The 27,618-nt window shown below is 50.7% G+C and overlaps 1 protein-coding gene across 3 annotated transcripts; it reads left to right on the top strand.

The window, feature by feature from the left end:
• The first annotated feature begins 1,049 nt into the window (after positions 1-1,049).
• On the top strand, positions 1,050-27,528 carry L1cam (L1 cell adhesion molecule). 3 transcript variants are annotated; one of them, XM_036174347.1, is made up of 30 exons: positions 1,050-1,195; positions 11,382-11,556; positions 14,474-14,488; positions 15,490-15,595; positions 15,826-16,025; positions 17,107-17,229; positions 17,332-17,502; positions 18,070-18,181; positions 18,305-18,489; positions 18,642-18,773; positions 18,913-19,056; positions 19,643-19,754; positions 19,864-20,030; positions 20,137-20,293; positions 20,503-20,627; positions 20,794-20,904; positions 21,132-21,329; positions 21,581-21,651; positions 21,828-22,050; positions 23,142-23,257; positions 23,456-23,657; positions 23,748-23,870; positions 23,956-24,129; positions 24,275-24,394; positions 24,505-24,666; positions 25,037-25,174; positions 25,497-25,569; positions 25,666-25,677; positions 26,031-26,276; positions 26,403-27,528. In XM_036174347.1, exons 2-29 carry the CDS (start codon positions 11,481-11,483, stop codon positions 26,260-26,262), a joined length of 3,780 nt encoding a protein of 1,259 aa, XP_036030240.1. In that variant the 5' UTR covers positions 1,050-1,195; positions 11,382-11,480; the 3' UTR covers positions 26,263-26,276; positions 26,403-27,528. The 3 variants fall into 3 exon arrangements, with proteins under 3 accessions (XP_036030240.1, XP_036030238.1, XP_036030239.1); XM_036174345.1 differs by having other exon boundaries at positions 26,031-27,528; XM_036174346.1 differs by having other exon boundaries at positions 11,379-11,556; positions 26,031-27,528.
• Positions 27,529-27,618: the final 90 nt, after the last annotated feature.

Genomic DNA, 27,618 nt, shown 5'->3' with positions numbered 1-27,618 from the left:
GGGAACAGGGCACTGCACCACTAGGGAAGTGTTGGCAGGCTGAGCAGAGGACCTACGGAATGCTTCACTGAGTAACAGGCATGCCCATAAAAATACCATAGCTACCAGGGCTGCTGCAATCTGCCATCTGGGCCGTAGGCCTTCCTTGCCCTGAGGCTTCAGCTAGCTGGACTTAGTTTGGAATTCCAGCCCCCTCCACTTCGTCTCGTCTCGCTTGGGAGGTCACAGCCGTGAGCCTGGGAGGGGGCACCACTGGCAAGAGCTCCTTCTTTCCAGAAGCTTTCCCCAAAGGGTTGTAAGTGGGAGTGGGGAGGGCAGGAAAGGTCAGGAAACGGCTAATCCCGAGGACAAAGAAATTAGGCACTGATCAGGCTGGAAGTGGGAGTAGGGGATTGCAGGTCTAAGAATGCCCTCTCTGCGACCTTTTGCTTCTGAGCTAGGTTGGGTAGCGACTGTGGGGTGTGCAGGAGCCCATGTCCCGCCACACCTCCTTCACCGGCTGGGGACTCAGGTTCATGCGCACATCTTTGAAGGACCCTGGCCTAGCGTCCTGGATGGGCAGAGGTTCAAAGAGAAGCCCGAGGATATGGAGGGGGTTCTTCCCTGAGGGCATGGATACGTTCAAATACATGATAATGGCGCAGTACGGACCTAATTGTGTATGAGTACCCATCACTGGCCAGCGCCCTCGAAGGCCAAGTGGAGGTGGGGCAATCTGGTTCACAGCCTGGATCCTTTCCCCACTGCCCAGCCGCGGGATCCTAAGAATACTCCTGCCAACAATTCCCAATCCAAGTCTTCAAGGCGGCGGGGATTCCCGATGTTGAGGCTGGGGTCACTCTGGACTTGGGGGTTCCAGGACTGCAGAGCTCCTGGAGAGGGCTTCCCGGAGGGGTCCCTATCATGCGCAGGGCTCTGCGGCTGGGTTCCAATGAAACAAGGAGAGAGGGTGTGGCGAGGCGGGGCCTGCTGCGGGGGAGGTGATCTCACTCCCTCTCCTCCTCCCCCCCCCCCACGCGCTCCTCTTTTCCAACCCTCCCCTCCACGCACGCCGCCCCGCCCGCCGCTGTCTCCGCAGCAGCAGCGGCAGCAGCAGCGGCAGCAGCAGCAATCCGCAGCGGCATCACGGAGGCACTGGGTGTCGGGTCCGAGGCCGGCGTACCTAGAGGCTAGGCTGGCAACCTGAGCGGCTAAGGTAAGGCGAGCTGGTTTGTCCCCTTGGCCAAAGCAGCGACCATTCTGTGTTCCAGACCCAGCCCTGCCTGCAGAGGGATGAGCAGCAGCTTTCGTGCTGGCCTCGGTAGAGGGCAGGGAGACTGGAGCCCCACCCATACTAGGCACTTGACTCTGAGCACTGCTGTCTGGAGTAGGATATAGGGGAAAGTGGTTAGGTCCTAGAGACCGACAGGTGAGGGGTAACTGGGCGGCACCCGAAAAGCACACTTAGGGAGGGGCACAGGGGTGGTCAGACAGGTTCTGTGTGGGCAGGTGGGGCTGAAGTTGGCATATCCCTGTGTGTGTGTGTGTGTGTGTGTGTGTGTGTGTGTGTGTGTGTGTGTGTGTGTGAGAGAGAGAGAGAGAGAGAGAGAGAGAGAGAGAGAGAGAGAAGAAATGTGAACCCAGAAGAATGTCCCTCTAACCTAGTCGACCATCGTGGGGTGTGGCTCTGGGCGTGGCTGCTCCTCATCCCCATTCTAAGGTCCTAGTTGCTGGAAAAACCCAGTATCTAGAATGGTGTGGGAGAGATTGAGCAAAGCTCCTCCTGCAGTGGGGGAAGGATAGGGAACAGGGCTAGGCGCTGCCTGCCCCTCTGCCCCAAAGTGGGGAGGGGGCTTTGTTCTTCACCTCCTCCTTTCCAAATTCCTGCCAGGAATCCTCTCAAACGATCTGCAAAGCCAGTCTCCTCTCAGGCGCAGCAGGAAACCTCTTCCCTTAGGTTCTTTGGCCAATAAAGACTAGGAGAGACATGCCTCTGGGTACACATGGGTGTTGACCATGGGTCCATCAGGTAGGAATAAGGGAAGAAGGGCTTCATTGGCTCAGGATCAGGGACTTCTAGAAGCAAGGTGCCTGGGACCCTTTCTGTAGAGACTGCAGCAATTTTGGCCGTTGCCATATCTTACAGTCTCTGTTAAATTATAGAAGGGGAAGGCTTTCCATACCCTATTCTTTTCTGTCTGGTTCAGAGTTTTAGGGTATCCGTTGACAGGGATTGCAAAGAACAGTAAGTATAACCCACTACCCCTGACTATGTAGAACCCCTGCCCATCACTGGTCTGTCTCAGGGAAGCAGGACCACCATCTGTCTGAGGGCCTGACACCCCTTTAAGGTAAATGCCTTGAGCCTTGATCCTGGTTAGTGTAACTTCAGTGGTATGGTTTGCTGGCAGCCCAATGTTATCTCTGCTGACTCACATGGCCCTTATGGTGAATAAGATCCAACAGCCTTTCTTCCCTCCTTTATGGTCCTTTAGTAGGGTGGCTAGGGTGGGGCCTGCCCAGGGCCTCTCACCTCTGGTGGGTTCCTTGCTGCAGGTGGTGGGACTTGCCTTTCACCTGGCTCACCATCTATGCAGCACAGCACTGTATACATGCTTACTGTCAGGCACCGAGCCTTCAGTCACCCTCAAGTATCTGTCACCTAGCACATGGCGAGTTGATGCTAAGGCTGCAACTGGGAACTCCTCACCTCTCTGCTTCCTTGCCATATCTCAATGTCTCCCATTCTCTATTTATTTGTTTGTGTATATGATCCTCAAAGCAATACATCTTGTTACAGTATATTTGAAATATACAGGAACAACTTATTGAAATACATTTGAAATAGACAGAAGAACAAAAGAAATTAGACTTGCTGGTGATCTGAGGAGAGGGAAACATTCAGTATTCAGCACAACTCAGCCCTCCTGGATTGCTACCACCTACTCCCAGATGCTCCTCCTCCAGTGCCCAGCCCCTGCCCTTCTGCAGAGTACGATGGCACAAGGTAGCCAGGCATGGGATTTATTTACAGAATGACTGCCCAGGAACTGAGCAACCATGGGTGGGTAGCCATTTGCTAGACAGATTCTCACTGCTGGGTGCCTGCTTGGGCTAGACTGAACATGTAAGTAACCAGCTACCAATACCGTCCTGGTCCCTATGAAATACAGATTGACTTTCTTTGCTTTCCTTCTCTTCTATTTTCTTTTCTTTTCTTTTTGTTCCATGATAATTTGAAGAGAAAAAGGAAGACAATGTGAAGGAAGGCTAGCAGACAGGGGAGCCCTGCTATGCTCCCCATTTGGCCTCCCCCAAGTCTGTACTCTTTCTATCACTTTCCATGAAAAGCACTTGACCATGATTGGCTAGGAATGGTGACGGGGACAGATGAGTGTGCCATGTTGACTGTTGCCCAGATCAACAACTTGAGACAATCAGGCCTTACCTATTTTGAGCTTCAGCCCTCACCCCTTTCATTCTTTTAAATTGTTATTTGTGTTTTGGGTTTTTGTTTGTTTGTTTTGATTTGGTTTTTTGTTTTTTGAGACAGGGTTTCTCTGTATAGCCCTGGCTGTCCTGAAACTCTCTCTGTAGCCAAGGCTGGCCTCGAACTCAGAGATCTTCTTGCCACTGTCACCTGATTTCTTTCTGATTTTTGAGACAGAATTTCACTCTGTAATTCTGGCTGATCTAGTACTCAGTATGTAGCTAAGGCTGATCTCAAGATCAAAGCAATCCTCCTACCTCAGCCTTCCTGAATGCTGGGATTATAGGCCTGTGCTACCACACTGAACTTGAGCTTCAGCTTTGCTGGCTATCACATGGAGGTGGTGGTTTACTGATATATTCAAGGTCTCTTTCAAGGCAAATGGTCCCTAGTACCACCCAAAATGGCAACAACTAGGTGTTCCTCTGGACTGTGAGGATGGCATGACCTTGCAAAATGACCTAGTCTAATGATCCTATCACTGCCAGTCATTCCAAGACCACATGTGTCCAGGCTGTGAAGTAGAATTGAGGTCCCATGCAGAGATCTGCCAGGCCTCCCTTTGTGGACAAGGTGTGAGGGGGTACCCTGTAGTTCGGACACTGGGAGTGGGTCTGAATTCCAGGACATGTCCCAAGCTGGCAGCATCTTTGCCCTGTCACCTGCTCTCATGATGGGGGAAGGCAGGGCTTGGGTCCCTGTGTGAGGTCAACTAGAATAGGCCCTCAGTGGCCCATCCCTTAGATCCTATAACCTTTCCATCTGTCACTTGCTCTAACCTGGTCTTTTCTGCTCTCCCAGGCTCCTTGCTGCCGCCTTGTCATCCTCTCACTAGGCCATTCTCTTTCATCCTCGTTTGCCCATGGAGGGTGGAGATGCAGTCCTCTCCTCCCCTCTACTCTGTCTTCCTTCCTCCCTGCTTCTGCCTGCCCACTTCCTCTTCCAGTTGCTTCCCCTTGTTCTATCTGATTGCCATTTTACTGATCTTGTATTTCTTTGCTTCACCTCCTACTTCCCCTAAAGTGTTGCCCTCTCTCAGGAGCTCCTGATAGCTGTGAGCTTGGCTTGGAGTTGCCAGTCCCAGTATTAGGGGTGACCCTTAGTGTGCCTTAACTGTCTCCATGCCCCCGAATTGGGCCTAGACACCCCCATATGACCTTGTCTGAACCGGAGGGTAGAGAGGAGCATCTGGTGGCCACCCTGCCTGCTTCCCGAATATCAACAGGGTCTTTGTGGCTTCCTAAAGACTGTGGTTGGAGGGAGAAGGAGGAGTCAGAGGAGGGCGGGGGAGTTCTTTCACCAGGAGAAGGATCTGCTCTGCTGGCCTTTCTGGAAGCTTTTCTTTGTCCACTACCCCCCATCTAAGACCCCAGGAGCTTGCCACAGCTTTTCCAGATTGAAAAGCTGCAAGGCTACTCAGTCTCCATTCAGCAGCTTGTGCTAGTCCCTGGCCCCTAAACCCAGCAGGGGCAGCTGCGTAAGCTAGGAATTGGGTGGGGCAGGAAGGCAGCAGAATATACACTTGTCCATAGGGAACTTTGGAGCCTGTCCATCTCAATTTTGGTCTGAAGATGGGGTTTGAAGGATAAGGACTGTCTCTTTAGCAGCCCCCTCCCTCTTCAGAACTCCAGTCTAAAGCATCCAGTGCCAGACAGAAATGGGATGGAGGAAGGGTAGCCCTAGTGTGGAGGTTTGCATGGGAGAGTTTGGTTGCTGGGAAGCTTTGGGCCTGTGTGTACGTGTTCTAGTATTTTTATTTGCATGTGTGAAACTCATGTATCTGGTAACATGTGTGTATTTCTTGTTTGCCTACATTGGGCTCCTATTTGGCTGTCTGTGCACATTTGTTTATTTGTATGTATGCTCTTCAGAGATAGTGTGCACACATACACATCCTCCTGTGTCTACGTGGGCCCCTTCAGTGTCCCTAACAAGGCCTACACTGGGAGGGTGAAATGGGGTGGTGGCTGACAGATGCAACACTGGTTCTTGTTTGGGGGCAAAGCCTCTGTCCAGGCCAGGCTTTGGTCTCAGTGGAAGGGGCTATTCCCTTGGGACCTTCCCCAGATGGCTTTGTTCATGCCTTAGGAATGCTCAGGCAATAGGGAGCACAGAAGCACCATTGTCCACTCTCAGGCTTCCTGTGCCTCTTCTGCCCTTTAACCCTTTGGGAATAGAAGCCCCAAGGGTCTGCTGGGGCCTGGCAATGTCTGAGCCATTTCCAGGAGTCATTTTGGAACTGGAGATAAGTCAGCTGTTGCTCTGTTCACATTTACTCACAACCTCCTCTACCTCACATGGATTGCCTACTTCTTTGGTGGCCCCTCACCCAAGGAATGGATCCATATTGTTTCCTCTGGCCTAGCCCCTGAAGCCCCTCAGTGTGTCTCATCCTATCTGACCCATGAAACCCAGGGTCAGGAGAGCCTTGATACCCCCTGTTGCTTCATAGCTCTGCCTTCAGTGCTCTGGAAGGCTGGATCTTGGTCTTTATCACCCCTCAGTACAGAAACAGAGCCATTGCTATCTCTGAGCTCTGACTGGAGAGAGGGACCTTTGTGAGCCTTTGGTTGCAAGACATGTAACAACAGGCTGAGATTCTGGAAATTTGGGAGAGGATAAGGAAACCCAGCCTGCCCTTGAGTCCAACAAGAAAAGCAGTTGGTCTTCTCTTAAATGGAGTACTTGGATGAAGAGTATCATATGAGTTCTATGGGGCTTCAGGCTGAGGGGAACCCAAGTAGAGGGACAGGTAGGTTGTTTGGGGGTCAGGCCTGCTCTATGAAGACATACTGTTGCTTTCATGGCACTTCCTCATGTTCACCCTCCCAAGACTCCACTCTCCACCTCTTACATTTGCCTAGCAAATAGGCCCTTCCCCATGAGACAGAATGTCTGGGAGGCCATCCTTGACTAGGTCTCTGGTTCTCTAGGATTCAAGCATAAATAAATTAGGATGCTAGAAGAGCTTTTGACATCTTCAGGAGCCCCTACACTGTTTAAAACTCCACCCTTCCTGAGTACCTATGGCAGTTCTGCACACAGTTCAGCTCTGGGTCTGTTTTGTTGCATGTCAAATGGAGCTAATGAGGATGAAATAAGTCTGTAGAAAAGTGCTTAGAAGAATCCCTGACAGGTGGTAAGTGTTATGAGTTTACTTCAAATGGAGCTGATAGAGATCATGGTTGAGGGAATGTAGAGTGGGACCAGTCAATGATGATGACCCTCCCTCCCTTCCTCACAAAGGGTTAACCTCCATCTGCTCCCTTCCCATCATTTAAGGAGAATGGTCTTAACAGGTGAGCCTTAGTTGCCTTGGAGACAGGAGCCTCAGGCAGGATGAGGGGGCTGGGATTAGGGAGGCTGAAGCTGGATGGGATGTACTCTCTCCAGTATCCCCCTAGGGAGGATATAGGGAAGAGTCTAAGACTTCTGGGCTTCTAGGTACCTGTGGGGGCTCCCTCAAGCAGCCCTCTTTATGTATTATCTAAATAACCCAAAAGGCTACAACAAGGCTTCCCCCATCTTTGCTGTCAGGCTCCATCACCATAGAAACCCACAGCCACAGCCTACAGGGTGGGGGAACTTAAAGGGGCATAGTGCATAGGGTTTAGGTGACACCTATACCCTCATGTCCATATTGACGAGGTACCAAAAGTCTTCTACTTCTTTCTAGGACTGAGGGACAGGGACTTGCCACCCATTCTGACTGTCATAATACCCAGAGCACTGAGCCCCCAGTACTGCTCCCATTCTGGCTTGCTGCTATTCCTCTAGAAACTCAATAGGAAGCTTGGAGATTATTTGCTCCACCTTTGAAGGATCCTCTTATTTCTTCTCCTGTGGGAAAGACTGGCAATGGCAGTCCAAGAGTGGTTAGGCATGTATTTCAAGTGCATTGCAGGGCATCCTTGGTGTGTGTGTGTGGGGGGGACGGACATCCTTGGAGTGTGTGTGTGTGTGTGTGTGTGTGTGTGTGTGTGTGTGTGTGTGTGTTCAGGATTGAAGCAATGACCCCAGGTTTCAGCCAGGTTCCATGACCTCACAGGTCCCTCCCTGGCAACTGGCTTTGCCAGCAATACAATACTGATAATAATGACATGGTGTGATGTAGACAAGTGGACTCCCCAGGGAACTCAGGGCACAGAGTGGCCAAGGTGAGGTTCCTCAGGAGCTGTGACTGGGCCCTGCCCTGTACACCTGTGGTCTTGACTCTCACCTCCTGGGCTTGCCTCTCCCAATGCTTGCCACACCCTTTCTCCTCCTTGCTCATATGAGATTTGCCACAAGGTGGATAGGATGATTCAGGGCTGGATTCACTTAGGAGCATACTCACCTTTGTCTTACACTCCACAACATGGTGATAAGTATACACGGTGTTAGATATATATGATTGGTACACACACATACACACACACACACACACACACACACACACACACACACACACACACACTGTTGTGCCTATGATTTTATGTGCACCTTTCCCAGCCAGGTGGCTACCTATTCTGAACTAGTGTGCACCCAGCGGCAATCTTGGAAAAATCTGCTGAGCTCCTCTAGGGGCTTCTCATACCCCTCCTCCCTGTTGGAACCTCCACCTGTTCTCCGGCACATGTGCATTAGCTAACAGTGACTCATTTATCTTGTCTTACAACTGTCCTCCTGCCCCAGTGCCACAAGTGGGCAGGAGCTTACCATTGTCACTGTGGTGCTTTATTGTTTCTCTGGCCTCAGTGCTCAGCATCTCTACTCTCCCAGCCCTCCTCCTACATTCAGCTTGACCTCTAAGCAGAGAAGACCCCCTCCACTGACCCAGACTCATTGTCATTCCTTCCCTGGCCCTTGACTGCCCCCCCCCCCGCCAGGGACTGGGACTGCTGTAGGGGGGGCAGCAGTGGCTTGCACACACCTATCCCTCTCCTCTCTCTGCCATTTCTCAGCAGTGATTTTTGCACCTGTCTGATACCCTTTGTATTCCTTTTTCCTCTTTTTTTCCTGTCCTCACTGCCCAGATCTGTTTCTACATTTCTCCATCTTCGTGTATCTTTTGGCTATCTAATCTTCTAACAGCTGTCTTTGTCATCTGTTCCCAGCCCCCTAACCCTGTTTCTCAGACTCTCCTGCTCCCTCCTGCCTCTTTCTCACTCTGTCTGTCACCCTTGGAAGACTGGGCCTTAGCTCCATCTGTGGAACACTTACCATTCCCTTTGCCCTCCATTGTGCTGATGGGGGATCAGGGCCTGCTGAACTAACAACCTTAGCTCTCTGTAATTGCCTGAGAAATGGTGAGAGATCAGAGAGCCAGCAGTAGTAGGAAGCGAGACAGGAGAGCCCCCTCCCATCTGTCAAGGGTTTCTCAACCTTCTGGCCTGTCTCTGAGTGCTCAGCACAGTGGCAAGAGAGATGGCAAATGCTAGGAGACGTAAAATAAATCGAATGTGCGGTTATTAAGATGAATCCAGGACGAGACACATCAAGGGTAACACAACATTCCCACCCCTGCTTCTCACTTTGCATGTATACCAAACCCCATTCTAGGATTGTAGGTTTGGAAGAAAAATGAGGAAATGGCTTGGTAGAAACCACCAGTTCAACACACAGAGCATCAAAGCATCCTCCCAGACAGGACAATCCTTCTTTGAGCTTCCCTTGCTCCAGTCCCCATGCCCCCCTCCCCAGACCAAGGCTTATAGCTTCCAAAGATGTTGTTTGATCCCTTGCTCTCTGATCTGAGTCTCCTACTGCTTCCTACAGGCCTTGAAGTAAACACTAAGGCTGCCTGGGGCTGCCTATTTCTGCTAGCACTGGCTTTGTTGGGGGAGGTGTTGGTAAAACAAAACCACTGTTCTCTTCCATTCTGGGCCCCAGCTCAGCTCTTGTAGGTTGGACTGATAATCCATTTTCCACTTCCTAGTATTTAAGTCATTCCCTTGGCCTCCATGACAGTCATGTTAACCCACTCTGGTGCTCTGCCACCCTCACTAGCTTTGGAGAGCAAAAGCTACATAAGCTGACTGCTACTCTCAGATCACCCCCTTGTGTGAAATTGATTTGTGACTACTGCCTGTCCTGATGTTGTTCAGATGCCTTAACATGGCATTCCAGAACTCTTGACCTATCTTCTGGGTGTTCTAAATTTTCTTTTATGTTTATTAATTTATGTGTGTTTATGCCATGATGCTTACTTGAAAATCAGAAAACAGTTTGTTGGAATCAATTCTCTCCTTCCACTATATGGGTTCTAGGGATCAAACTGATGTTATCAGGCTTTACCTGACAAGCATCTTTACTCACAGAACCATCTTAGCAGCCCCACTTACTTGCTTTTTATATTTGGGTGTTCTAGATGAGGCCCTCTACTTTGATAAGATCCTGGTAAGATGGATTTATTGAAGGCATCCAGATTGGGGTTCAGGGCCTCTAGCTCAGTCACCCAACACCAGCTCTTCCTTTGTCTGAATGTTCATTTTTTCAACACCCTTGCCTCTTTCATGCCTTTTATTATGTCAGTCAAAGTGGCCTGTTTTCTTGGAAGTTTATTTCCTCTCCTGATCCTTGTCTTGGACTCCCAGTCTCTGGGTCCCACTGCATCTAGGGAAACACACTTGGAATGACTATCTTGAAGTGGATGTGGCTAGCAGTTGAACTCTGAAGACTCAAAAAAAAAAAAAAACCAAACCACCAACAACAAAACAAACAAACAAACCAAAAGAACCAGATGCTGAGACTACCAGACATGAGAGATGTCAGAAACACTGTCTTAGAAATGTCCCAAAGCTTTCCATGACCCTGCCTTGACCCTAGCCTGGAACATGTAGCAGTAGGGAGGCCATAGTTGCCATTATTGCCCTTTGGGGCTGAAGAGTTGCAAGGTAGTGTTTTCTTCTCTTTCTCCAAGTTTTTGAAAGCGGGCTTCATCCCTCATTCTCTCTTCTTTTTTTTTGAGCCTGTTCTATGAAATACAGCTATCTTGGGCCCATTTTCTGTTCTCCAAGCCTCCAGCTTGTAGGTGCAAATAGCTCTTAGGGGTCAGTCAGCTCTTTTGTTTTTCTATTAAATGACACCAATAGGATAATGTATGCACATCATCCTTTATAATGTTTTTTACCCTGAGGAGTTGACTTTATTATTATTTTGTTTGTTTTGGTTCATTGGTTGGTTTTTCGAGACAGGGTTTCTCTGTGTAGCCCTGGCTGTCCTGGAACGCACTTTGTAGACCAGGCTGGCCTCAAACTCACAGAGATCCACCTGCCTCTGCCTCCCAAGGGCTGGAATTAAAGGTATGTGCTACCATTGGCCAGCTTAGTCAGCTCTTGGAAAGATAATGAAACTACAAGCAAAGTTCTTTATACACATGTGTGTGAGCTAGGTAGTCATAGGGATTCATCCTCCAAAGGCACTTTCAGACACACAAAAAGCTAGTAGCTACACATGGATTCATCCAGACACACACCAACAATATATGCTTGTGTATGCATATGCATAGCCACATAAATACTCCCCACATGCAGATCTGCATCCACACACATGCCCTTGGACACCTGTTCACAAGTATATTAAGACACACATGGCTGTGGTACCCACAGGGGAGTTAATTGGGGCAACAAGTTGGTGCTGGAGAGGCAGCTGGCAGGAAAGCACAGACCAAGAGAAAGAATGAGAGGGAATCTGGAGTCCCAACCGAGGTGGTTTCTTACAGGTTTTTCCTTCCAAGGTGGAATTGCTTGTGTAAAGAGGGGAGAGGAGGAAAAGTGGGGGAAGGTTGCCAGCTGGGGGCAGAACTGAGGATGGGGCCAAAATCTGGGCCTTGCCTAGATGTTAGTCACTAATGGTTGTTCCATGCACTCTCTTCCTCTCTCCTCTCCCTCCTTCCCTCCTCCCTTCTCTCACTGCCCCCCACTGTCAGCAGCTATCGCTGTAAGCCAACTACTAGCCCCTTTCCCTCCAGCGGGAGGGTGAGTGGAATCCGACCAGTTGTGCCGCACTGAGCCATTGCCCTACCAGGAAGATGGTCGTGGTGCTGCGGTATGTGTGGCCTCTCCTCTTCTGCAGCCCCTGCCTGCTCATACAGATTCCTGACGAATGTGAGTAGCTGGAGGGAATTTCAGCACCTCCTACCACTGCTGTGCTGAGCCCTTCTTTATCTTCTGCCTGTTCACTTTCTCTCCATTTTTATCCTTCACTCCTTTAGCACAAGGTGCTTTAGAATGACCAGGAAGAAAGCATGGGGCGTGTCAGTACCGTGGACAGGGATGTGCATGCTTCTAGCACCACGGACAGCAGACAGTGCAAAAGACCTCTTTCTATAACTTTAACCCTGCTGTCCTCTACCATGCACACCCCTTCCTAGCCTACTCTCTTCTCTCCTTCCGTTCTCTCCAAACACACCCCAGGGATGTGGCAGCCAAGAGAATGGGAGGTCCTAAGATCTCATCTCTTTTCCATCTTGAGCCCTGGGTAACCTTATCTCTTAACTGAGACAAGAAAAGACACCTTGAAAACACCAGGTCCCAACTCAACTGCCTTCTGGATTCTTTTTGGTGTGTAATTGTTTGGAGGCAATGGGCAAGGGCTGGAACATGTGTCTGTGATGCTTGGGGTACATCACAGGTAAGTGTGTGGCTGTTATGGAGTGTAACTGTAGAGTGGGGCTAAGCTTTGGAATTGGGTTGTGCATTTGTGTGTGTATAATGGGTGTATTTTGACTGACTAGATGACTGTTACTGAATATGATTTTAATTTCCCATTTGAGTCAATTTGTGAGTCACTCTAACTTATTTAGACATCAAGTTTGTGGAAATGTGAAGCTATTTGCCTATAACATTTCATTGTAGTGGGCTGGATATACGGGTGTATGGGTGAGTAGAATATGTTTGCATATGAGGAGTATTTGCATATGTGATGGGATTTCCTCTAAAGTTTCAGCAAGAGTTGGGGGCACACTGCTCTAAGTGGTTGTCATCCTGTAGGAAAGAACATTTCAGAGAGTACCATATATGGTGGTGTTTATACATATTGAGTTGCCAGGCTTTGATCCCTTCCACTTTGCCATCTTTGTCTCTGAGTCTGGACATAGAGACAAGCTCCGGAGCAGGGGTAGAGAAGCCTGTGCCAAGAATGGGATAGGAGCGAAGAGAGGTGAGCTTTGGAGGAAATGAGAGACTGGTGACACAGAGATTGAGGCTACTCCCTTAGACACTCACCTAGAGGTCCTTACACTCATTCCTTATCCACCAGAGTTGCTTAAGGACTTACAAGTGTAGTTGGAAATATGAGCGAGACACTTGTTCCAACTAGGTACAGAGATGTGAATGGAATGGGACACACCAACAAAGACACACACACAGGTAAAGATTTACATTTAAGGGAGCAGTTATCTACACAGACATAAAGGAACAGTCATGTACACAGACATGGGGGCTATATACACAACACTATGAACTGAGATGTAAGCACACCAGACAAGTCTGCAAGTGTGCTCTGTTAAGGCCTTAATACATACACCAGCAGACACTGGACATGCACATTCCAGAGCACCCATATATGTGCCAGACCCTAACTTCTGCACATTCACATACATGTAGTGGTCCTTCTTCCCTCTTTGCCTTTCACTTGCTTTTCAAGGTCTGCCTCCTAATCTGAAATGCCAAGTCTTTATGCTGGATATCAACCTTCCCTGCTGCCAGATGGGCTGGTCCTTCTTGCCTGGGTGTGTCTCTGTGTGGTGGGGGCAGGGAGAATTTAGAAAAAAAGGGAGGCAGCGAGGACAGATAACTAGGCTAGAGACCACAGCAGCTCTAGGCTGTCCTGGGCAGTGACAAGCCCTTGGCACTAACTCTGATATGACACGGCAGGCAGCCATATTGCCTCCCTATTGAGACCTGACCTCCATCTCTCCTTCCCCAGCCTCTTCAGCCCCTTTGTCTCTCTTTTTGTTTCTTCCACTTAGTTGATTCCCCTCATCCTGTCACTGCTGTCATTCTCTTCCTCTCAAATTGGCTCCTCCCCAGCTCATAGACCTCTGTGGTGTTCCTAGGGAGATCCTTTTTCTCTTCTGGGAGCCTTACGCTAAAGCTGAAGTCTTTTGCAGAGACAAAGCTTTCAGAGACAACCCAGCGTTCCTATTCCCTCCTCTCCTCTCCCACCATCACTCTTGTGCTTGGTTGAATCCTGGGGTTGGGGAAGTTCCTCTGCCCCAGGGAGCTTGGTGGCCTCTTGGGAGGAAGGAAGGAGAGAAAGAGAATTGGCACAGGTCCTGTGGGCTATGGAGACTCAGATGCTGGCAGGGCCTTTGGGGAGGGCTTGAGGAGGAGGGGCGTCATGTTCTAAAGGCTGGGCCTTCCTAATTGAAAATACCCAGCTGCACTAATTGGATTAGGAGGGAAGTGGGCTGGAGTTGGGGAGGGTGCTAGTTGCCAGGCCGTCTGCCTCCAAACCTTCCAAGGCATCTTGGGAGAAGAGGTTAGTTGTGTGGGTCTTACCCAACCTTGCCACAGACTATAATATCACTCTTGTTTGTTTGTTTGGTTGGTTGGTTGGTGAGTGGGTGGGTGGATTTTTTGAGACAGGGTTTGTCTGTGTAACAGTCCTGGCTGTCCTGGAACTCATTCTGTAGACCAGGCTGGCCTCAAACTCACAGAGATCCGCCTGGCTCTGCCTCCCAAGTGCCAGGATTAAAGGCGTGTGCCACCACTGCCTGAGCACTCTTTACTAAAAGCAAAAGTTCTATATTTCTGGACCTACAAATACTGGGGCTCTATCCAGTGGACTTTTTCTTCTTAGACATTGTGTCATTCAGAGATTCTGTCCAGTGCCCCCTGAGTTTGAGCTGCCATTGCTCAGTCCAGCATGTGCCCTCTTATTACCACCACCAACCATGTGACTGTTGCACTTCTCTCTCCATGGGAGTCTGCTCCAGCTTGCTTCTCCTCCTGCTAGCAGGCCCTATTGGGACTGCTCTCAGCATTTCTCTCTTCTCTCCCTTGCTGTCTGGATTTTCAGATAAAGGACACCATGGTAAGTTGGAGGAGTGGGAACATATGCTTGAAGGCCACAAACAGGGAGGAGGAGGGGCCTTGGGCTGAGCCAGCATACCTCTGTTCTACATATTGGAGGACACTTAGCTTTCTTTTAGTGCTGTAAGTGGGTGTGGTTGGGGGCTTTTTCTACCTTGCCCCTTAACTCAATCCAGAGGCTCCTCTTGGCTTCTTCTCTCACCTGAGTTTAGCATCTTTGCTCTGTCTCTGCTTTTGCTGGAATATCTGCCATTCTCACACTGCTTCTGTTTATTGCTATCTCTCTGGTGCCATGTCTTCCAACTAGGAATTGCTGTTTTTGTTTGTTTGTTTGTTGTGTGTGTGTGTGTGTGTGTGTGTGTGTGTTGGGAAGGTTAAAGACAGGGTTTCTCTGTGTAGCTTTGGCTGTCCTGGAATTCTCTCTGTAGCCCAGGCTGGCCTCAAACTCAGTGATCTGCCTGCCTCTGCCTCCCGAGTGCTGGGGTTATTTGCACCACTACAGCTGGACTGGAGTTGTCCTTAGTTGCTTGTTTGCTTTCTCTCTCCCTCTCTCTCTCTCCCTCCCCCCTCCCTTCCCCTCCTCTCCCTCCCCCCTCTCCCTCCATCCCTCTCTCCCTCCCTCCCTTCCTCCCTTAACTTTTTGTTCTGTCTCTCTCATCTAAGTACTAACCAGGCCTACTTAGCTTCCGAGAGCAGATGCATTTAGGGTGACATGGTCATAGACTATTCTCTCTGTCTCTTTTTGTCTTTGTGTCTTTGTGTCTGTCTGTCTGTCTTTGTCTCTTAGTCTCTTCTTTCGCCTTTCTCTAACTTCTATTGCTATCTGTTCTCTGTCCCTCATGTGTGTATTTCTGACTCCTTGTATCTCTTAGCTTCTCATTATCCCCATATCCTCACTGGTCATGGGGTTTTTAAGGGACCTGCTATCCTCAGAATGAGACAGATTGAGTCCATAGTACCAACCAGACATAAATTTCCCCATTTTTCTTATTTTGTTTCCAGTGATGGAGCCACCTGTCATCACAGAACAGTCTCCACGGCGCCTGGTTGTCTTCCCAACAGATGACATAAGCCTCAAATGTGAGGCCAGAGGCAGACCCCAAGTGGAGTAAGTGACCCTCACCCTCTGAGCCTCTGTTGCTGACTGCTGACATCAGCCTCTAGCCCACAGGCCTCCCTAACTTCCAAGTCTAGAAGCCTCAGATTTGGATTGTAACCCTGAGTCCCTACCCACTCTGACCCCACCCCCTGGGGCTCCCTGGCTTCATGAACCTTCAGCCCTATCCCATTGCAGCATGTTGTGGGTGCCAGGACCTCTCATCCATGCTCTGCCCACAGGTTCCGCTGGACGAAAGATGGCATCCACTTCAAACCCAAGGAAGAACTGGGTGTGGTGGTGCATGAGGCACCCTATTCTGGCTCATTCACCATCGAAGGAAACAACAGCTTTGCCCAGAGGTTTCAGGGCATCTATCGCTGCTATGCCAGCAATAAGCTAGGAACTGCCATGTCCCATGAGATCCAGCTCGTGGCTGAGGGTGCGAGGCACTGCAGGGCCAGGGAGGGCTTGGGGTACCTGAGAGGAAGGCCCTTAGATCCTGGAGGCTGGGTGGGGGCCTAGCTGGCAACCACTGTCATCTCAGCTGGTTGTGTGGTGATTAAAGTTCCTGGTACCCTGATAGCCCTCATCCCACCCCAGCTGTCCCTATTGCCCCTTCCTCTTTTCTCTAGTAGTCTACTCCATCTTCTCACCCTCTCTTTTTCCACGGAACTTTTGGTCACCTCACTGCCCCTCCCTTCTCTCAGTCTTTCTCAGTGCCTACCTTGTGATTGATGCTGGTGAGTTGGGGGCTGTGGACTAGTTGAATGGGTGTGTGGCTGCCTCAGGGTCTAGTTTGACCTTCCGTCTGCCCACCTGTCTCTGTCTGAGTCACTCCTTGGCTTGGGTTTTGTGGCTGTTGTTTCTGCCTAGGTTTCCCTTCCACTTCTTAGCTCATCTCTCTTCATCTCTGCCATTCATCTTCCCTTGGCTTTCCCACTTTGGTCTCTGCTGCCATCCACTCCTTCTCTTCCATTGCATCTCTGACTCGGCTTCTCCATCCCTCTCGTTCCTGATTCCTGCTCTAGGGCTCTGTCTTTATCTGTGTTGCCCTTTCCCTGGGGTTTTCCCTCTACATTTCAACCTCCTTGAGCTTTCTGCCTCCTGAGCACTTTCCTCTCCCTTCCCTGCCCCTTCAGTTACCTTGGGAACCGTTGCCATGGTTTCCCGTGTCAAGATGATGGAAGGGTCTGTGACTCCCGCATCCCTTCACAGCTCCCCTCCCCCACTGCTGCACCTCAGCCTTTCCTACCATTCTTGTCCTTTCTCAGGATGGGTGAGAGAGCTGAGAATTGTGGATTAACCCTTCTTGGCCACTTGGCCTCCTGCTCACCATCTCTTTGCTATGGGGTTCCTATCTCCACTGTGAGCCTCGGGGCATTCAGAATTTTTGCTTCCCTTTATGTGAACTTCAACCTGGCCTGTTTACACCCTATGAATCACCAAGACAGTTCTCCCTCCTTATTCCTGTCTTCAACTGTTTTAACAAGGATGAGAGTGCCAGCCTCTGTCCTTTCTAGGTGCCCCCAAGTGGCCGAAGGAGACTGTAAAACCTGTGGAAGTGGAGGAAGGGGAGTCAGTAGTTCTGCCTTGCAACCCTCCACCCAGTGCAGCCCCACTTAGGATCTACTGGATGAACAGCAGTGCGTGCCAGAAGGAGCTGCTACCTGGGACATGGGGGCTGGGGGCTGGGGAGTCTTCTCTGACAGATTCTCACCTCTATGTCCTTATACCTTCTTCTGCAGAGATTTTGCACATCAAACAAGATGAGCGGGTGTCCATGGGCCAGAACGGAGACCTATATTTTGCCAATGTGCTTACCTCAGACAATCACTCAGACTACATCTGCAATGCCCACTTCCCTGGGACCCGGACCATCATTCAGAAGGAACCTATTGACCTCCGGGTCAAGCCCAGTGAGTCCCAGAAGCTTTGACAACCCTACCCCACTCTTTTCTTGACTTCCAGCCTGGCCCCAAGAAAAGGGTCACTCAACCCCAAATATCATCAAAGACAGCATGGCTCTCAACTTTATGTAGTGAGACTCCCCTTCCTAGGTGGTGAAGGCAGGGATGGACATGCTAGCCTGGAACTTGCTATGTAGATCAGAATGGCCTCATGGAAACCTGCCTGTTTCTGCTTCCCAGGTGCTGGGATTGCAGTCATGTGTTACCATATGCTGCTAAGACACACTTTAAAAAAAAAAATAGTTTCACTCTATAGCCAAAGCTGGCCTTCAACTCATGATTCCTCTGCCTCAAATTCATGAATGATGTTGGTATTACAGGTATGGCAACCACATGCATTGGGCATCACCCTTTTTTTTCCTGGAACCTAGGGCCTCTTGAACATTAGGCAAACCTTTTTACCACTGAGCCATATTGCAGCCATTCTCTTTAACATAGGAGCAAGCAATGGCCTAGGGGCCCATTGAGATGTCCGAGTTCTCCAAGTCTGGTGACTCACTCCCTTTCTCCTATTAGCCAACAGCATGATTGACCGGAAGCCACGCCTGCTATTCCCCACAAACTCCAGCAGCCACCTAGTAGCCTTGCAGGGGCAATCATTGATCCTGGAGTGCATTGCTGAGGGATTGTGAGTGTGGGCTTCTAGGGTGGAGGTCTGGGGCTGGGTGGCCCCAGCAGGCCTAGGCCTCAGGACTGAGTGGCTTTGTTGTCTTTCCTTTCTCTTCTCCTTTGGTGTTGTGACCCTGGGCAGCCCTACACCCACCATCAAGTGGCTGCACCCTAGTGACCCTATGCCAATACATCGTGTTATCTACCAAAACCACAACAAGACCCTACAGCTACTCAATGTGGGTGAGGAGGATGATGGCGAGTATACCTGCCTTGCTGAGAACTCACTTGGCAGTGCACGACATGCCTACTATGTCACTGTGGAAGGTACGGGCCTGGTATACCCTTTCCCAGCCACCACAGGCTCCTCAGCATGGCTTTCAGATGGCCTGCAATGTCCATTGTCACAGGAGAGGGCAGAGCCTTCACTTAGAGCCAGAGCAGGCTTCAGGCTCAGGCGGCTCTCTCCTTTCACTCAGCTGCCCCATACTGGCTGCAGAAGCCCCAGAGCCATTTGTATGGGCCAGGAGAGACTGCCCGCCTAGACTGCCAAGTCCAGGGCAGGCCCCAGCCAGAGGTCACCTGGAGTATCAACGGAATGTCTATGGAGAGTAAGCAGGGTCTCAGCAGTGGTTGGGTGTGTGGGGAGTACAGGAAAACATCAAGGGGAGGAAGAGGAGGGTGACAAGGGGGTCTCAGCACAGCTCAATGTTCTGACCTGGGCCTGTGGGCCCTGCCTGTTGCATATAGAGGTGAACAAGGACCAGAAGTACCGGATTGAGCAGGGGTCCCTGATCCTGAGTAACGTGCAACCAAGTGACACAATGGTGACCCAGTGTGAGGCCCGCAACCAGCACGGGCTCCTGCTAGCCAATGCCTACATCTATGTTGTCCGTGAGTGCAGTGCCAAGAGGCTGTATAACCTGTCTTCTGCCTGCCTTTCCTCCCTCTGTCCCTTCTTCCCTCCCACCCACCTATCTTTGTCTCATAGCTCCCAGTCTGTCCCTTCAGTCCACCAAAACTACTCAGCTAGCAGCTGGTGGGGGCATCACTTCTTGGGGCTGCCTTGTTCCTTGATAACTTTTCCTCCATCCTCACAATAGTTGGGAGTGGGAGTTGTAGTATGGACAGGGTCTTGTCATCATGTCTGAGCAGAGATGTACCCTGGACAAGATGTAACCCAGGATAGTCTGATGACTTCTGTCACAGAGACTCAGAGAGATTGTGGGCTGATTAGGGACGCTTTGGACAAGACACTGACTTCTTTATAAGCCTCTAATCATTGGTAGAATACTAGTGGCAGGAGTGCATGCAAGGATAAAGAGACCATGTACCCAAGGCTAAGAAGGACAGCCTGGAATGGGGAAGCCAATGAGCATGGTTCCCAAGGGTCTGGGTGTGCCATCTGGGGAGTCACTGGCTTCTCCAATACTTGGGACCTCTAGACCTACCCTGACTCCTGAGACTATTCTTCTCCTAGAGCTGCCAGCCAGGATCCTCACGAAAGACAATCAGACATACATGGCAGTTGAGGGCAGCACTGCTTACTTGTTGTGCAAGGCCTTTGGAGCCCCTGTCCCCAGTGTCCAATGGTGAGTACCTATCCTATGGAGGCTTCTAAGCTATCTTCTCATCTAAGGATCCCAGGAGGCCATGGAGGCCAGGCTGGCTAGTTCAAGACAGGCCCTCTGCTTGTTCTAGGCTGGATGAGGAAGGAACCACAGTGCTTCAGGACGAACGGTTTTTCCCCTATGCCAATGGAACCCTGGGTATCAGAGACCTCCAGGCCAATGACACTGGACGCTATTTCTGCCAGGCTGCCAATGACCAGAACAATGTGACCATTTTAGCTAACCTTCAGGTTAAAGGTTAGATGATGCCCACACATGACTGTTAGACCTTCTGAGAGGTAAGGTCAAAACAAAGTCTGTGGAGAACATCAAAGTGACCTCCCCTCACTTTTGTTCCCCTCAGAAGCAACCCAGATCACACAGGGGCCCAGGAGTGCAATTGAGAAGAAAGGTGCAAGGGTGACGTTCACGTGTCAGGCCTCCTTTGACCCCTCTTTGCAGGCCAGCATCACTTGGCGTGGAGATGGGAGAGACCTCCAGGAACGTGGGGACAGTGACAAGTGAGGGCCCCAGCCCCAAACTGGGCTAGGTAGAAGGGAGCAGAGTGAGAAAAACTGGGAGTCGGACCTCCTGGCCTTGTCCAGGCAGGAGGCACTCCTGCTCAGAGGGAGAACGTGGTGGGACATGGTGGGACAGGAAAAGGGTCAGGAATAACAGGAAAAGTGGTGCATCTGCCACTAGCCAAGGGGCATGTGTGCCCCCTCTGCAGGTATTTCATAGAAGATGGGCAACTGGTCATCCAGAGCCTGGACTACAGTGACCAGGGAAACTATAGCTGTGTGGTCAGCACCGAACTGGACGAGGTAGAGAGCAGGGCACAGCTCTTAGTGGTGGGTAAGTCCTAATATAGTGTTAGGTACAAAGGGTACCTACCTTCTGTCCTACCATAGCCAGGCTCCTGTTGCTGGACATTCTGAGTTGGGGGTGGGGGCATGTGGATGGTTCTTGAGGAGGCCAGAGAATCCACCCTCCATGAAAATCCACCTTGTGTGGCCCTCAGGGAGCCCTGGGCCAGTGCCTCACCTGGAGCTGTCTGAGCGCCACCTGCTGAAGCAGAGTCAGGTGCACTTGTCTTGGAGCCCTGCTGAAGACCACAACTCTCCCATTGAGAGTAAGAGACCTGAGTGTGGCATCCCCTGAACTGTCCCTGACAACTCTCCCTCTTCCTGGGACCCTCCTCTCTTCTAGAACCATAGCCACAGGATGGCCTGCCTCACTGAGGCATATGCTTGTTTTCCAGGGGGTTTGTGTTCCTTTACAGCACCTACCTCCCTATTCCCCTCCTCACTAAGCTACATTATATGCTCATTACTCCACTGTGGATTTGTTTCTTGGCAGAGTATGACATTGAATTTGAGGACAAGGAAATGGCTCCTGAGAAATGGTACAGTCTGGGCAAAGTGCCAGGAAATCAAACCTCTACCATCCTCAAGCTGTCACCCTATGTCCACTATACCTTTCGGGTCACTGCCATCAACAAATACGGCCCCGGAGAACCCAGCCCTGTCTCTGAGACCGTGGTCACACCTGAAGCAGGTAAGCAAGGAAGCACCCTCTTCCAGATCACCTGGAAGGGGTACCAGTCACTGGGCTTCAGGTTCTGTGGTGGAAGGCCTAGAGAGGTGCTGTGCCCATGCCCTCTTCTCCCAGAGTTTCAGGGGCAACAGGGAGGGCTGTGCTGCACTCTTGGGGTTGCTGTCTTGAAGCTTATTGCTTCAGGGGCCACAGTGGACCATTTGTTTCTTGTTCTTACTGCAGCACTGATAGGTTAACACATTACTTTCCAGCCCCAGAGAAGAACCCTGTGGATGTGAAAGGGGAAGGGAATGAGACCAACAATATGGTCATCACATGGAAGGTGAGGGTCCCTACCCTGATTTACATTATGGACATGAAGCCAGGACCCAGCTCTTTGCTGCCCCTTGACTATGCTAAAGAGGAAGCCAATGCCTGGGGAATATCTGGCCTGGAGGACAAGGCACAGAAGTTGGGAGCTCTTGGCCAATGGACTTCTTTTCTGCTGGCCTTCTCCAGCCCCTCTGGTGGATGGATTGGAATGCTCCCCAGATTCAGTACCGTGTGCAGTGGCGCCCACAGGGCAAGCAGGAGACCTGGAAGGAACAGACTGTGAGCGACCCCTTCCTGGTGGTGTCTAACACTTCCACCTTTGTGCCTTATGAGATCAAAGTCCAGGCAGTGAACAACCAGGGCAAGGGCCCTGAGCCCCAGGTCACCATTGGCTACTCAGGGGAAGACTGTGAGTACTAGAGTGGGCCTGGCCCCCATTCTGGTGGCCAGAATCCTCATGCATGTCAGCCTGTGCACATGTGTGTTTCACTCCCCGCTTGCCATTGCCAGCCCCCACCTCTCAGTGCTTCAGTGTACAATTCCTACCAGCAAGGGCATACATTCCCAAAGCCATTGCAATGTTATAAAATTCTGCACAGCTCACATTGTTGCATTTATGCCATTAGCAGAAATAGCAGCCACTATTCCAGCTAAGTGAACCAGCACTGTCTTTGATAGCACATCCTCTCTCTGGTCCAGGGAGTATTTGGTATAAGCTGAGTATCCCTCATCAGAAAATTCCAACTCTGAGATTAGAGCTGAAATATGGCACCCTAAGTAGGAAATTCCACACTTGACTTTTTGTGTTGGATCAGTGAGAACACAGGCTTGCTAAAAAATAGTGTAGTATATATACAGCTGGGATACAGTTCATTTGGTAGAGTGCTTGCCTAGCTTACATGAAGGCTGGATTAGATCCCCAACACCATATAAAACAAGCATAGAGGTGCACACCTGTAATCCTTAGCTACATATAGAATTTGAGGCCAGCCTGGGCTCCAGGACACTGTCTCGTGTGTGTGTGTGTGTAAAGTTAAAAGTGTCATCCCAGAATTTGGAAAGCTGAGGCAGGAATTAGATGATACTCTGGGATACATAGTAAGTTCCAGGACAGCCCTAATTACAGAGAGAAACCTTGTGGATTTGGACTTAGAACCTACCCTCAAGACATCTCATTATGTATATGCAAATATTCCAAAATATAAAAGAATCCAACTCACTTCAGTTCCAGCATGTCAGCTATGAGCTAGTTACCAGAACAAGTTCTCATGGCTTGTGGGTTTCCTTGAGTCTGGAGCATCACTAAACAGTAATTTTGAGCACCCACTTAGGTCTTTTTGTGTGATTTCTCTGTGTAAGTTACTGCTTTCTTCTTGAAGAGCTCCATTCCTCACTGAATAGTCCCTTGTGTAGCATGCAGCCCACTTTCCTGTGAGAAGGTGTCTTGCCTGCTGGCTCAGGTGAGGGCCTGTGTCTCTCCAAATAATTGGCTGTTTTCAGACCCCCAGGTGAGCCCTGAGCTGGAAGACATCGCAATCTTCAACTCAAGCACTGTACTGGTCAGGTGGAGGCCTGTGGACTTGGCCCAGGTTAAGGGCCACCTCAGGGGATATAATGTAAGGACTCCAGATATGGGGAAAGCTAAAGAGGGATATGATAGGATTGAGGGTGGGGAGTCTGTTATCTGTGAGCAGCTCTCCTGAAAGTTCTTGGGTTGGGGGAAAAGGGTCTAGGACACAATTGGTAAGGAACATGTGTTGGAGGTTCTATTGGATGACTTCTGTCCTTATGAGGTCTGTGGGCCATCTGTACAGGTAACATACTGGTGGAAAGGCAGTCAAAGAAAGCACAGCAAGAGGCATATCCATAAAAGCCATATGGTGGTACCTGCCAACACCACCAGTGCCATCCTCAGTGGCTTGCGTCCTTACAGCTCTTACCATGTGGAGGTGCAGGCCTTTAATGGGCGGGGCTTGGGACCTGCAAGTGAATGGACCTTCAGCACCCCAGAGGGAGGTGAGTCTGACACCTCACCCTATACCTACATCTCCTGCCCCTTCTCCTTGGACTCAGGTGAGAACTTGCTACCCTTCTGTGCTTCCACAGTGCCCGGCCACCCTGAGGCATTACACCTGGAGTGCCAGTCAGACACTAGCCTGCTACTGCACTGGCAGCCACCACTCAGCCACAATGGAGTGCTCACTGGCTACCTGCTCTCTTATCACCCCTGTACGTGTACTGTACCTGGTGTGGAGGCTGAGAGACTCAGAAAGGCTCTTGAGCTGGTAAGACAGCCCCTTGCTTCTTTCCACAGTGGATGGGGAAACCAAGGAGCAGTTGTTCTTCAACCTTTCGGACCCAGAGCTCCGGACTCATAATCTCACCAACCTTAACCCTGATCTGCAGTACCGCTTCCAGCTTCAGGCCACCACCCAGCAGGGCCCTGGTGAGGCCATTGTGCGTGAAGGAGGCACCATGGCACTGTTTGGTGAGCTGGAACAAGGGTTTGAGGGATGTTAGTCTTGAGGGTTTCCCTGTGCTTGACCCAGGGAGGAGGTTGACTGGGAGGCTAAGCTCAGGAGAGTGGGACTTTGAAAGGCCTTGTGGTCTCTCTCTGCTCCTACAATCTCCAGGCAAGCCAGATTTTGGCAACATCTCAGCCACAGCAGGTGAAAACTACAGTGTGGTCTCCTGGGTCCCTCGGGAGGGCCAGTGCAATTTCAAGTTCCACATCTGGTTCAAAGCCTTGCCAGGTGAGTGTAGAGAGATATCCCTGGGGCAGGGAGCCAAGGCTCTTTTCCTGAGCTCAAGGTGTCCCCAATCTTCCTACTAAGCCCCCTGCCACTGTATCTGATCTTTGCAGAAGGAAAAGTGAGCCCTGATCGCCAACCTCAGCCTCAGTATGTAAGCTACAATCAGAGTTCCTACACACAGTGGGATCTACAGCCTGACACCAAGTATGAGATACACCTGATGAAGGAAAAGGTGGTCCTGCACCATCTGGATGTGAAGACTAATGGCACTGGTGAGACACGGGGGCTGCCATCTAATGCCAAGAAGCCTTGGGCACCACTGCCCAGTTTGTTGCATGCAGCCATTAGCAGCCATGACCCATTGTACAGTTCTTGCCTCCCTCAAATCTGGGTGTTCTTGGCCAGCGTGCCTTTCCCTACACCATCTATAAGATGTTCTATAAGAGGTTCTCTTCCCTCTCTCCTTCTGATCTGTTACTGTGGCACCTTCTGGTCCCAGAGGGCCCCCTATAGCTTCAAGTGAGTCTTGAGTACCAGGCCCTAACTCAGAGGCTGCTGCTCAGGCTTAGGAACATAGTATGCCCCTTGGCAGCATAGCTCATCCCAGGGTCTGGGTTTGTCTCCTTCCCGCACTTCCTTCAGGCCCCGTGCGAGTTTCTACTGCAGGTAGCTTTGCCTCTGAGGGCTGGTTCATCGCTTTTGTCAGTGCTATCATTCTCTTGCTCCTCATCCTGCTCATCTTCTGCTTCATCAAGCGCAGCAAGGGCGGCAAGTACTCAGGTAACTCTGGAAAATGTACAGGCTTGGGTAGGGTGCTACAGCTGAGGGTAGAGAAAAACCACCTTGCCCCAAGGGCCCAAGCTTGGGAGTGGCGGGACAAGCATAGTCATAGAGGTGGGGTTCAGGCCAGAGGCCAAGGCTGCCTTCTTCCCTGGCTGGGGCCACAGAAGCCTATGCCAGTGGCAGCTGGACCCACATGGGTTGGGTAGGTCACTCTGAAGGCTTCTAAGTGTTGTCAAGACAATGCTAGGGGCTCTCAGCACAAAGGGACCCAGAAACTGATAGTGTGGGCAGGAGAAGTTGACTCCTGTTATGTCTGTAGTGAAAGACAAGGAGGACACTCAGGTGGATTCTGAGGCACGGCCCATGAAAGACGAGACCTTTGGCGAGTACAGGTGAGCAGGGGAAGGAGCAGGGGTTGGCCCAGCTCTGCTTGACCTTTGCTTCTTACCCAACTCTTCTCTCTTTTCTGTGCTTCGGGGTGACTTCAGGTCCCTGGAGAGGTAAGGTGGGGCAGTGGGGATGTCCAGTTAGAGCCCAGAGACTGGGAGGGACCCCCATTTTTACCCTTTTGGGGAGAAGCCAATATGCCTAGCTATTCTCATGCTAAGATCCTACTTGCTGGTCTGACTGTCACCATCCTGGCTGCCTTTAACCTCAAGAGAAGCCCCAGGAGTAGGCACAAGCCCTGTGGCATCATGCATGCATCCTGATTTCCCAGAAGTGTGTCAAGATGAGTCTCCGAATTTCCTGTGGGGTCAGGCAAATAAAAGAGGGCAAGAACCTACAGGGTGCTGGGGTCTCCTGTCAGAGCCCTGCAACACATCTGCTTACACCCCACCCTCTATCCCTGCAGTGACAACGAAGAGAAGGCCTTTGGCAGTAGCCAGCCATCTCTCAATGGAGACATCAAACCCCTAGGCAGTGATGACAGCCTGGCTGATTATGGGGGCAGTGTGGATGTCCAGTTCAACGAGGATGGTTCCTTCATTGGCCAGTACAGTGGAAAGAAAGAGAAGGAGGCAGCAGGAGGCAATGACAGCTCAGAGGCCACCTCTCCTATCAACCCTGCAGTATCCCTAGAATAGTGAGGTCCAGCCAGGTGAGGCAGGCCAAGCTGGGCCTAGGGCCAGAGGTGCAGGAGAGCCCAGGGGCCAAGATACCTGGCCAATGTACCATGCCACTGACCTGCTGACCTTGGGATCAAGGCCCCTTCCTCTTTCTACAGCCCGTGGAAGACTTGACTGGAGCAGAGGAGAGGAACTGTGGCTTCAAGTCTCCTTATCACCCACTACCCTCTTTATTGCCAAAACCCAGCTGCACCCTTTCCTGGGCATACGCTGCTTTGCCCCAGCTTGGGGCAGTTCACTCCCATATCAGGGATCTTCAGGTGCTGCCTTGCCAACCCATTTAGGCAGAGAGGCCACAGTTTGGGGAAGAGGACAAAAGCGTGTCCTCTGAAGCATCTCTGAGATGCTGTCCTTCTCACTCTCTGACTGGGAACAGGCATGGTGGGGTCTCCTCAGGACTAGATTGGCACCTCTTCTTTCTCCAGCCACTCCCTGGCTAGCCTGACTGGGGACAGAACTCTGTCTCCACCATCTGCTCCCTTTTCTTTGCCATTTTTGCTCCAATCAGGATAGGGACCTGGGTAAGCTGGCCACCTGCATAGAAGAGGCCATCTGGAAAGTGCAGAGTCCCTCCCACACCTTAGCACACTGGGTTTACATCCTCCTCCCGTTGCTGTTCCACCTTTCAGGCCACACACACACACACACACACACACACACACACACACACACTCACACACACACTCACACACACTCACACACTCACATTGCCTTCAGTACCCACCAGACAACATAAAAGTGGCCTCTGTCACTGCCAGAGATAGGCACACCTCTTCCTACTGGAACTGGCTGCCACCACCATACCCCAGAACCCCTTTGCAGCCCTGCCTGCCCCCAGTTCTTGTCCTCAGCCCTTTCCCCTGTCCCCAACGTTGGGAATGTAAATACACCATGACTTTGAAAGTTTGTGCCCTTGCCCTTTCCCCATATGCCGCTAGTGTGTAGGCAGATGTCTGAGTCTCTAGGTGGTTTCTCTGTTTTATAGCAGTTAGCTTTGATGATCCCACTCCAGGAAAAATAAAAACAGACAAAAAAGGGGGAAAAAAGCAAAGATTGGTTCTCCCAGCACTGCTGTGCTCCTGCCCAGCAGCTGTGGCCTCCCTGTATGCCTTTGCTTGGTCTGTTGATGAACCCTCTACAAAAAACAAAAGTATATATATATATGTACATAATATCAGAATTATAGCAGGCAAATAAAAACCTGGAAATGAAGAAGCTCTTTCATCATTTTATGGAGTGACCACTTACTCCCCTATACTTGTCCCATGCTGTGAAAGCTCCATCCCTGGGCAGGGGATGCCCTGAGGTCTGTCC

This window comes from Onychomys torridus, chromosome X, assembly GCF_903995425.1.
Source record: "Onychomys torridus chromosome X, mOncTor1.1, whole genome shotgun sequence".
NCBI lineage: Eukaryota > Metazoa > Chordata > Mammalia > Rodentia > Cricetidae > Onychomys > Onychomys torridus.
This window is presented reverse-complemented; position numbering and strand designations above follow the sequence as displayed.